The following is a 12448-nucleotide window of genomic DNA, read 5'->3' as shown; positions in this document are numbered from 1 at the left end:
AAGATGCTGTCATCGGCTAACAGCGGTTCGCTCCTCCGTTAAGACTGTCTCAGCAAATACTCAAGACTGTTTTATATTAAACTTGCCTCCGAGCGCTAAATATAAAGAATTAAAAAAAATCTTACCTTTTAATAAGAGGTCTGACCCTAACGCACACTTTTACTGCAGATTCTTCCGTCATTTTCACTCCATTTACGCTAAACTGACTGAAACTAACTGACTGACTGAGCGCCGGTGAGATTTAAAATTTTAACCGACTTTCCATTGGACGACGATCTGTGCGCACGCGCGGATCAACGCTCGCCCTCATTGGTCACTGTTGAAAATGGCAAAAGCGCATTTCCGTTGAGCGTCCAGTGGAATGTAGAGAGACTCCGCCCCTCTGTTTTTAAACGAGAACTCATTGCATATGCAAGTACGTGGTACTTTCGGATACATTTTCTAATGGTTTATATCTTGCAAATTATTACAATACAATTCATTAATTAAGTTTGATATTTTATTCATGTTTCCTTATCCATTTTTGCAGTTCCTTAGTTTTTTATGTTGTAATTTTATATAATTCATAAAAAGTTTTTACTTTTTTTGCATGTTACCTTTTCTATTTTTGTTGTTTCTTGTTTTTATGCTGTATTTTTTTTTTTTGCATGTTACCTTTTCAATTTTTTTGTTTCTTGTTTTTATGCTGTAATTCTTTTTTTTTTTTTTTGCATGTTACCTTTTCCATTTCTGTTGTTTATTTTTATGTGGTAATTTTATACAGTTCATTAATAATTTTTTACTTTTTGCATGTTACCTTTCCATTTTTGTTGTTTGTTGTTTTTTATGTTGGAATTTGATATAATTAATTAATATTTTTTGACTTTTTGCATGTTTCCTTTTCCATTTTTGTTGTTTTTTGTTTTTTTAGTTGTAATTCATTAATATATTTTTTTTTACTTTTTGCATGTTACCTTTTCCATTTTTGTTGTTTCTTGCTTTCTGTTGTAATTTTATACAATTAATTAATATTTTTTGACTTTTTGCATGTTTCCTTTTCCATTTTTGTTGTTTTTGGTTGTAATTTTATACAATTCAATAATCATTTTTACTTTTTCCATGTTACATTTTCCATTTTTGTTGTTTCTTGGTTTATATGTTGTAATTTTAAACAATTCAATAATTACGTTTGATATGTTTGCATGTTTCCTTTTCCATTTTTGTTGTTTCTTGAATTGTTTTAGGTTTCAGAATGGTTTTACTTAAATAGTATTTTAGCTAGTGTTTCATATATAAAACACATGTATTATTCTCAAATCAGTGTCAATAAATAGCAGGTTTTCACTGTGACAACATGCCCCAGTTAAATACACGTTATATATTTGGGTTTTGGGGGCAATAAGGGTATAAAAGTAGCTTTTTTTATTTACAACTCTAAAGTTTGTGTTTATAAAGAAACTGACTTTCAATAATAAAAACTCACCTAGAGAAACATAAGTGTGACAACTTGCCCCGGGCTGCCTTAAAATGGAAGAATTCCGGCTTTTTTCTTTATGTTTCTCAAAACAGAAACCCAGAGTTGAGGTGTATTTATGGCAAAACATTTATTTGAAATCATAATGATGACAACTATCACATTATTCAAAAGGATGATAATCATGGCAACCTAAAGACATTTACAGCTTTTTACATGAATAAAAATGGTAGAGCTGCTGGTATGTTTGCTGGGGCACTTAGAAAGCGATTCATGCACAGAAGCATCTTTGTGTTTATGGCAACAACGGCTGGACTAGTCGACAGCACCTGACTATTCTCTAACCCGCGAAACATTCAATCGCACCGCTGGGTTATCACAATCATTCAAGGCATTAATTAAAGCATTTAAAATAATACACTATGACCAATCAAAGACAAAAACATTGAGTTCAGGATGAAAAGAGTTGAGAAATGCACCGAATCATTATTATTCATTCAGACTGTGTATTCTAGAAATAAAAGTCTATATTCAGAACATTTGCAGAACAAACCTGAACTTGTGTTCACACATGTAATTGATTATAAACATAAATATACATATTTGACATTCAGATCAGAGAACTGTGTCATTATTACTCATAGATGACATTTAACTCTTGTGCTGTACCGATCATCTTTGAGACCTAATTTTGTGTTCCTGTCAAAAATGACCGACCAAATACTGACTTACAAAACTAGTTTGTGTCAATCAGCACAGGTTTTGTGTTGATAATGACTGAAATCACAAAAATAATCTTTTTTTGTGGTGGAAGCAATAACATGAACTAGCATTTTTAGTAAAAACTAACTGGAACATAACATGAGAGTTCATTTTACTTACAGCTGTGAGCTTTCTGGATGTCAAAAGTAAGACTGCTGACTGATTCTTAAATATTCTGTCTCATTTAAAGCCTAAATGCTAAATGTGCTTGAACAGAACAGTGCAGGTACACTCACTGAATGCTTGAACTCAGTTTGCAGGTCAATAAACTCAATGAGATCAATAATCACTAATACAAATACTCAACCTTCAGCCTGAGCTCTTATTATAAATGTCAGCTTGTTTAAAGCAGCTGAAGCTGTGAGTTCACTACAGTTCAAAAGTTTAGGATCAGAATGATTTTTAATGTTTTTTAAGCTTCTTATGCTCATCAAGGCTCAATTTATTTGATCAAAAATGTTGAAAAAAAAAAAAAGTAATATTATTTTAATGTAAAATAACTTTTTTCCATGTGAATATCTGTTAACATGTAATTTATTTCTGTGATCAAAGCTGCATTTTCAGCATCATTACTGCAGTCTTCAGTGTCACACGATCCTTCAGAAATCATTCTAATATGCTTATTATCAATGTTGAAAACAGTTGTGCTGCTTAAAATTTAGTTGGAACCTGTGATACTTTTTTCATGGTTTCTTAATGAATACAAAGTTTATAAGAAAAGCATTTATTTAACCCTTTAAGCCCCCCCCCCTTCTTTTTTTGAACATAGACATGAAAGTGCACTATCCAAAAACTTAAATTGTTATAATTTGTGAACACTTTAGAATACAGACCTTAAATTGGACTCTTTTTAAAAAGACAATCTGCAGATTGTAAACCTTACAAAATATTAAAGTATCAAAACGTTATAGAAGTTTAAATTTACTGTGAAAGTAAAAAGATTTTATTTTATATAAAATAAATATTTTACTAAATATTTTAAAATCAAAAACTGCTATTAAATTAAAGGCTTGTCAAAATAAGTTATGTTCCAAATTTGAAGTTGATAGAAAAAAAATGAGGTTATAATACTAATATAATAATAGATTTGTTTATGCATTTTTTGTCACAAATGTCTAATTTTCTTACTTTTATCAAAAAATAACCACCAAATACGGAATCTTGAGATTTGTATTTTGTCAAGATCATAAAAAGTTTTGATTCTAAAAGACACTTTGTAATATGACACTTGACTCCACCCACTAAGGGGAGGAGACCACTAAAATATTAATAAGTCCCATTTTCATGTTAAACCAATGTCCAAATTAAAAATGGATGAAATCTGAAGCTTAAAGCTTTCAAATGATATATAATTTATGATGATTACTAAAAAAGTGTCACTGGGCCAAAAAGGGGTTAAAGATAGAAACCTTTTGTAACAATATAAACTACCACTTAAAAGTTTGTGGTCAATAAATAAAAAAATAATAATTATTCATAATTATTCATAATCATTCATTATTCATAAGATGTGTTAAATTGATTAAAAGTGATAGCAAAGACTTATTTTGAATAAATGCTTTTGTTTTTACAAAGGATCATGTGACACTGAAGACTGGAGTAATGGCTGATAAAAGTTCAGCTTTGCATCACTGAAATAAATTATATTTTAAAATATATTAAAATAGAAAACCCGTATTCTGAACTGTAATACTATTTCACAATATGACTATTTATTTCTGTATTTTTGATCAGCCTCGATGAGCAGAAGAGACTTCATTTTTGCAGGGCAGTGTGAATGTGTGTTGTGTTGGAGAGTTCAGAGCTGCAGTGTTTATGAGACGCAGCAGGTGGAGGATTTGGGCGGCTGCTCCAGGATGGACTCTCGGCGCAGGTCGTTGGGCACGGTGCCGTTCGGGCCCCACACGTTCAGCTCGCCGTAGATGCCCGTCTCGATCATCTCCTCCTGCCACGGGATGGGGATGTTTCCCACCGCAAACTCATCGAAGAAATTCTTGTCATCGTCCTCCAGGCAGACCCCCTTCACCGTGGAGAACGCGCCCACGTCGTCCAGATTCTTGGCGTAGACCGTCTTGGAATCGGGTACAAAAGGAGGAGGCAGAATCCCTGTAGGACATGAGTGTGGCATTAGTGCACTCAGAAGACAAGAGCTGATGGACCTGCACTAGTGTTTGGTAAGGATTTTTCATCAGCTCAGCAAGGTTGCATTTATTTGAAATTTAAAACAGCTGTTAAAATGTCATTTATTTTTTGTGATCAAAGCTGAATATTGAATAATAATCAGAAATGTTTGTTGAGCAGAAAATCAGTATATTAGAATGATTTCTGAAGGATCATGTGACACTGAAGACTGCAGTAATGATGCTGAAAATTCTGCTTTAAACGCAGAAATAAATTACAGTTTAACAGATATTCCCATAGAAAGATATTCCCAGTTTATAAAACACAAAAATAATAAACACATAAAATTTTTATAAAAACTAAACGCATAAAAATATATTATTATTAAACATGACTAAACATTAATATTATTAATTCAGTGAAAATGAAACATGTAATTCTAACCAAATACTAACCAAATACTAACCATACTAATACTAACCAAAATAAATTGAAGCTTTAAAATGATAAACTGGAAATAGCATATATATATATAAATATATAATTGATTTAAATCTAAATGTTTCAAAATAATAATGAAATGAAACACAAAATTAAAAAAACTAAATAAAAACTAAACACATAAAAATATATTATTAAAAATAACAAAAAAATAATATTATTAATTAAGTGAAGATTAGAAATGTAATAAAATGTAGAAATGTAATGTTGCAACTAACCAAAATAAATTGAAGCTTTAAAATGATTAACTGGAAATAGCATATATATAATTGATTAAATCTAAATTTTTTTAAATAATAATAATAATAATAATGAAACACAAAATAAATTAAAAAACGAAATAAAAACTAAACACATAAAAATATATTATTAAAAATGACTAAAAATTATTATTATTAAGTGAAAGAATGTAATAAAATGTAGAAATGTAATGCTGCAAATCAAAATTTAAAATTATTAACTGGAAATAGCATATATATAATTGATTTAATCTAAATTTTTAAAAATAATAATAATGAAATGAAACACAAAATGAAAAAAAAAAAGAAAAAAAAAGTACATTATTATTAAAAATGACTCAAATTAATATTATTAATTAAGTGAAAATTAACCATTTAATAAAATGTAGAAATGTAATATGGCAGCTAATCAAAATAAACTGAAGCTTTGAAATGATTAACTGTAAAATAGCATATATATAATTGATTTAATCTAAATGTTTAAAAATAATAATAAAATGAAACACTAAATAAAAAAAATAAAAAAATAAAAACTAAACACATAAAAATATATTATTATTAAAATAACAAAAAATTTATATTATTAATTAAGTGAAAATTAGAAATGTAATAAAATGTAGAAATGTAATGTTGCAACTGACCAAAATAAATTAAAGCTTTAAAACGATTAACTGGAAATAGCATATATATATAATTGATTTAATCTAAATTTTTTAAAATAATAATAATAATAATAATAATGAAACACAAAATAAATTTAAAAAACAAAATAAAAACTAAACACATAAAAATATATTATTAAAAATGACTAAAAATTATTATTAAGTGAAAGAATGTAATAAAATGTAGAAATGTAATGCTGCAACTAATCAAAATGTAAAATGATTAACTGGAAATAGCATATATATATATATATATATATATATATATATATATATATATATATATATAAAAATAAATATAATTATAATTATAAATATAATTGATTTTATCTACATTTTTTAAAATAATAATAATAATAAAATGAAACACAAAATAAATAAAAAAACTAAAAAAACATAAAAATACATTATTATTAAAAATGACTCAAAATTAATATTATTAATTAAGTGAAAATTAAATATGTGATAAAATGTAGAAATGTAATGATGCAACTAACATTCGAATATTTAAAATTACAATAATATATCATAATAATTTGACAGTATTTGAGATCAAATAAATGCAGGCTTGGTGTGCAGAAAAGGTAAAAAACTCTGATCATCTTCTGACCTGCGTTGAGTTTCCTCCAGTTGATTTCGGTGAAGAAGGGATGCGCGCGGAGCTCGTCACACGTGCCGTTCTTGAAGCCCAGTCTCTTGTCCACCTCTTTAGCCAGCAGACCCTCACAGACGGACTTGGCGTTCTCGCTGAAGGTTTCCGGGTAGGTCACGGGGTCGTTCAGGATCCGCTTCTTCACCTCTTTATTCTCCACCTGAGCGGCACAACGTTTGATACACAACAAACCAAAATTATAGAGCCACATGACAACAGCAGCAGATATATATATGTGTTTTTCAACTTTAAAGGCATATTTCACTTAAAGAAAAATTCAACAGATGAAGGAAACTCAAACAGGTGTGGAACAACAATAATAACAGGATTTTCATTTTTGGTGGACTGTCCCTTTAATGCTAATTAACACATTGGACCAGTAGGTGGCGCTATGACCAAATGATTACAGCATTTACTTCAAAATGATCCTAAAATGATTGCATTTACATTCACATTTAAGCATTCGGCTGACACTTTTATCCAAAGTGACATTTTTACAGCATTTGATCAGTTCATGCACTGCCTGGGAATCAAACTCAGGACTTTAGCATAAGAATGTAATAAGCAAAAGCAACACTGGCAACACAAAACATCCACAATTTATGTCCTGCTGTTTAATTCATTCACACTTACAATGATTTGCTGTATCAGAGTACATTTTACCCAGCATGATTTGATCATCTGACCAGTGATTCAAGCTCTTGGATAAAAAGTATGTTTTAACAAAATTCCAAAAGTGGGAAAATCTAGCTGGATGGAAAGCTGCAGGAATCTGAAGAAAAAGTGTATTTTTTTAGTCATTTGGTTTTAAGGTTAACACCTAAAAATACAAATCTCAAATTGTGAGTGACACTAGATGGCTATAGCTTGAGAGCCCAAAATGTGACATGATTAATATTCAGAACATTCCTCTATTCGTTTCTATGGGCTGCACCAAAACACAGGATGAGAGGAAACCAAACAGATGTGAATTAAATTAATTAAATGCAATGAATCACATTTGCAGAAGTGCCATCAAACATAAAGATCATGGGATTGATTCCTAAGCAATGCATGACCTGATAATATGCATAACTTGAATGCATTTTACATTGTTTTGTGCTAGACGGCTAGATGCATTTGACCGTGCATGACACACTGTTCTAAAAATGCTACACTCAAGTTAAAATAAGTTGCAAGTAGGCCTTGCATTTTCTCCAATGTCCTGATTGAGTTGCATTAAATAAAAAGCATCTGCTGAATGCATAAATGTGATTCTAATAAAGATCCCCTGGAGAATGAATGTTGAAGATCACCTTCTCTCCTCGAGTCCTGAAGGGTCCTTTGGCGGCGATGAACTCGTACAGCGTGACCCCAAGAGTGAAGTAATCTACTGAGTAATCATATTCTTCACCCTTCAGCAGCTCCGGAGCCATGAACCCTGAAAACACACGTTTATGAATGTCAGCACTCATGAGCCAGTGTGTAACCCTGGAGCACAAAACCAGTCTTAGGTAGCAGGGGTATATTGGTAGCAATAGCCAAAAATACATTGTATGGGTCAAAATGATCAATTTTTCCTTTATGTCAAAAATCATTAGGATATTAAGTAAAGATCAAGCTCCACGAAGATATTTAGTAAATTCCCTTCCATAAACATATCAAAACTTAATTTCTGATTAGTAATATGCATTGCTAAGAACTTCATTTGGACAACTTTAAAGGTGATTTTTTCAATATTTAGATTTTTTTTCACCCTCAGATTCCAGATTTTCAAATAGTTGTATCTCGACCAAATTCTAACCAACCATACATCAATTAAAAGCTTATTTATATAACTTCCAGATGATGAATAGATGGATGTATAGATCTTAATTTCAAAAAGTCTGCATTTTTGTGGTCCAGGGTCACATGTGTTTAATAGTTCTAATGAATACATATGAGCATCAATCAACATATGATTCTGGCAGTGCGAGTTCTGATCATGATCTTCTGTGAATATGATAATAGAGGTTTTACCTGGAGTTCCAGCGTAGCCTTTGGTTTTGAGCTGGTCATCTGCGAGCTCCAGAGCCAAGCCGAGGTCAGAGATACGGACGTTACCTGAAAACACCAGCATGACGTGTGTGACCAAAATGACTCTCGACTCATCAGATGTGTGTGTGTTGATGAGCAGAGCACTTGAACATGTTCACCTTCATTATCTAGCAGAACATTCTCTGGTTTCAGGTCTCTGTAGATGATTCTCTTCTGGTGAAGATGCTCCAGGCCTTGAATGATCTGAGCAGCATAATAACACGCTCTGGCTTCAGAAAACCCTGGGTTGTTCTCATCCACATTATAGATGTGATACCTGTGAAAGAATGATACCTGCTCTTTAAAAGATAAATTCATGAAAACAATAAATAACATTTAAAAAATAAAATATGAAACAAGCAATCACAGGTGAAGCAGGGCAATGAAATCATCAAAAATGCAGTACATCACAGCCATTTCAGGCTTATTGGGTCAAAGGTCATGATGAGACTTAACCTTAACATTAAACTAGTGGGTGGCACTGTCACAAAATGACTGCCCTGAGCACTTTAGGTTTCATGTGAACAGCTGAAAGCACAGGCGTGACACAAGCGATCGCCTAGCTGATTTTCTTGGGTTCAAAACACATGCTTTTGAATATCAAACATCTTTGTGATTTATTGTATCAGAAAGCTTCTAAAGAACATCTGCACCAAATTTGGTGAAAATTGGATAAACTTTGTGGGAATAGCAGCTCAAATGGTTTTGCTCTAATCAACCACTACAGGCCAAAGACTTTCAGAACAACATTTGGCTGAAAAACAAGCAATAATATTACAATCATTGTAAAGAATGGACATGATTCATCATGTTTGAGTGACTGACCTCAAGTCTCCTCCGTTCATGATGGTCATCACCAGACACAGCTCTGTTTTGGTCTGGAAGGCGTAAGCCAGCGACACGATGAATCTACTGTGAACTCGAGCCAGGATCCGTTTCTCCACCATGGCACCCTGTGAGAACACAACAACTGTCAAACTGATAAACTGATGAACAATTGGAGCAGGAGAAATCTGAGAATCAGAGTCAGATATGAAATCGAGTAAGCACGTCACCGATCATGTGATTCTTTCATGTTCATTTTGTTTTTTAAATCGAATTGATGTTAATATAATTTATCATGAAATTTTATTTAAAAAAATGCAATTCCAATGCAGAAACAGCAAAACACACATAATGCTTTTTTTAAGAACCTCAGTATACTAACACAGATGTTCTTCAGATGCTGTTTATATACTATGAAATCACTTGCATGTGAACTGGTTGGTTTTACTTCATGCATTATGACACATGCAAGATGCATTTCCCAGTTTTCTGTTCCTCAACCAACACCAAACAGAAGAGTCATATCATTAATGACGCACAGCTCTAATACAGTCTATGAATGATGTTTGAATGTTGAATGAGGTCATTATTAACATCTAATGAATCATCTGTGCACTTATGATGCTTATGACAGCTTTCAACACTTACACAAGGACACGCGTGCGGTCAGTATGATCTCCGGTGTTCTTCCTGTCCAGGATTTCCACAACAAATCTGTTCCATAATTAAATGTGTTGGAGTTGCATTTCATAATGAGCTGAGGGCCAGAGCGCTAAAGCTTCATTGGCTTTAATGCTGCTGCTGGTCCACAGCACTGTTCACTCAACTGACTGATGCTTACAGACACGTCAAACCATTAAAACACATGCACATCTGATCAATACTGATGAAGAATGAAGAGAAACATGATGATCTGCTGAACTGAAAGGCCTTAATAATCACTGGAGGGTTTCATTAATTTTTCCCAATGGAAATCAGTTAACAGCCCAAAACTGATAAAAGCTCAAACTAAGTTTGAATGTTTGGTCATTTCATAACTTAGATTTGTTGGAGTGAAGTGCTAGTAAAGCATATTACCCACAGTAAAGCCTTCACCTTCATCATCAATGTCACCTCTGAGCTGATTAATCGCACAAAACCAACATGTCAATCAGGATCCACGTCCTGTTATCTAAGTGTTACCATTAGTAGTCTAGCAATGCATATCTGTTAACCTAGACATCTTCTCAAAAACACTTCGTGACCCATAAATAAATCAGAAAAAGCTGCTATGTGCCTAAAAATGCAAAAAAATGTACAAGTGAATTTATTGGGTTCAAAACACATGCTTTTAAATTTCAAACATCTATATGATTTATTTTATCAGTAAGGATCTAAAGAATATCTGCACCAAATTTGGTGAAGATCGGATGATTTTTGTGGGAAGAGCAGCTCAAATGGTTTTGCTCTAAATTAGTCACTACAAAAACGTCCTATTTACCCATTCAGGCCCAAAGTACCAGGGTAACGCTAGTCATTTATCCCAACTAAATGGATTTCAACTCCGTTGACTTTAGATTTCCAATACCCTGAATAGATAACTCTTCATTCTATCAAGATGCCAGTGGCACATTCATTATTAAAAATAAAGGTGCTTCATGATGCCATAGAGGAACCTTTTTGTCTAAACGGTTCCATAAAGAACCTTTAACATCTGAAGACCTTTCTGTTTCCCAAAAGGTTCTTTTTGGAGATTCTTCAGATTATAAAAAGGTAAGAAAGAGATGGTTCTATAAAGAACCTTTGACTAAAGGGTTCTTTGTGGAACCAAAAATGGTTCTTCTACGGCATCGCCGTGAAGAACCTTTTAAAGCACCTTTATTTTTAAGAGTGTTTCCCCAAGAGAGACCCTCAACCAAAGGCACAGGGCTGCTTTCGTACCTCATAGCCTTTCCTCTTCTTCAGCCTCTTCTTGTTGAGCTTCTTGCAGGCGTACAGCTTCCCCGTGGCCTTCATCTGACAGGCGGACACCTCTCCGAATCCACCCTTACCCAGAACACGGAAGTCCAGGAACCAGTCCTCGGCTACGGGCTGCATCTCCAGCCACTTCCACTGCAGGAAGCGCTTAAAGTACATGGTCTCTAGATAGAAGGTGAAGGGAACCTCTTTGAGGAAGTCGAACACACTGGCCTGGATCTGCACGAACAGGTCGTCCGCCGCCTCCTCGTGCCGCTCCTTCACCTTGGTGATGTCGTTCTCGGGTAAAAACGGGCAGAAGTGCTTGGCCGACGGCTCCATGTACCGCTGGAGGATTTTGCCGGCTTTCTGAGCTCGGTCCTTGTCCTCGGCGGTGTCGTACGCCTCGATGTCCTTCCAGAGGCGACACGGGCCCTTGTACTCGTTGGCGGTTTCCAGGAACTCTTGAAACAGCCGTTTGCCAATGGGCTGCTCCACGCAGATGCTCTTGAACTGCAGGTCTAGAGTTTCTCTCAGATCTTCACACACTGTGATGTGAGGCAGCTTGAGTTTGGTGTGGTACTTCTTGTCTCGGTTGGCCGCCGGGTTGGCCGTGCCATCAAAGCTGCCACGGGCAGAGATGTACGCCGAATTGGCCACCACCGTAGTCAGGCCTCCGATGTCCATGGTGAGGTCAAGAAACTGAACGTTGACTGTCGAAGTGAGAACGAGACGACAATGGCAGCCGAAGGGTCACAGCGAGAGCATTGGAGCTCAGCGCCGCGAGACTGGACGAGACAAGAGAGGCCACGGCCCTCACTGGAGACGCCGGAGGTCCAGATGCAGAGGAACGGACAGCGACCGAAGGATCCAGCACGACGTCTTGAGTCTGATGGCAAAGTGAACGATAAGCCCTGGAACACACACACAGACAGATCCACCTGACTCAACATCTTTCATAAGGCTTTATCCTCTAACTCCATAATACCTTCCTCAGGTTAACACCTTTCACTGATGGAGGAGCGAGAACATCACTCACCACAATGACACTCCAAACACTTGTCATGTGTCCTATAAGAGTTTAGAATTACTTCAAATCACTCAAGCAGGTTCTGCAGAACTTGAGACACATTCAATTGCAAACAGATTAACATTGCAAAGTGAATAAATGTCTAAAACATGAAAAATAGTGTGGAATTAGCACTTTACCAGATTGCATTTTGACACATCAAGCAAGAAAAGC

General features: G+C 34.3%; 2 protein-coding genes across 2 annotated transcripts in view; both read right to left on the bottom strand.

Annotated features, from left to right (window-relative positions):
* LOC141337105 (uncharacterized) overlaps nucleotides 1–181 on the bottom strand; it is a 35365-nt gene extending 35184 nt beyond the window's left edge. The window contains exon 1 of the mRNA XM_073842863.1: nucleotides 126–181. Within this exon, the coding sequence (XP_073698964.1) occupies nucleotides 126–181 (56 nt within the window). The remainder of the gene's footprint in view (nucleotides 1–125) is intronic.
* A 1383-nt stretch (nucleotides 182–1564) lies between these two features.
* LOC141336597 (rhodopsin kinase GRK1-like) lies at nucleotides 1565–12126 on the bottom strand. The gene is made up of 7 exons (XM_073842289.1): nucleotides 11191–12126; nucleotides 9271–9398; nucleotides 8565–8722; nucleotides 8389–8472; nucleotides 7686–7810; nucleotides 6349–6550; nucleotides 1565–4321 (listed from the first exon to the last, which is right to left on the bottom strand). Exons 1-7 carry the CDS (start codon nucleotides 11890–11892, stop codon nucleotides 4029–4031), a joined length of 1692 nt encoding a protein of 563 aa, XP_073698390.1. The 5' UTR covers nucleotides 11893–12126; the 3' UTR covers nucleotides 1565–4028.
* Nucleotides 12127–12448: the final 322 nt, after the last annotated feature.

This window comes from Garra rufa, chromosome 6 (genome assembly GCF_049309525.1).
Source record: "Garra rufa chromosome 6, GarRuf1.0, whole genome shotgun sequence".
In the NCBI taxonomy this organism is placed as follows: Eukaryota; Metazoa; Chordata; class Actinopteri; order Cypriniformes; family Cyprinidae; genus Garra; species Garra rufa.
Note: the sequence above shows the minus strand (reverse complement) of the source record. Positions and strands in the feature narration are given on the sequence as shown.

Excerpts from the sequence above, each read along its gene's own strand:
- LOC141336597 (XM_073842289.1), bottom strand. The coding sequence starts at position 11,892 with ATGGACATCGGAGGCCTGACTACGGTGGTGGCCAATTCGGCGTACATC. Across the intron at positions 7,811-8,388 it reads AGGCTACGCTGGAACTCCAG|GGTTCATGGCTCCGGAGCTG; the intron begins GTAAAACCTCTA and ends GTGTGTTTTCAG. Across the intron at positions 4,322-6,348 it reads CTGGAGGAAACTCAACGCAG|GGATTCTGCCTCCTCCTTTT; the intron begins GTCAGAAGATGA and ends CATGTCCTACAG.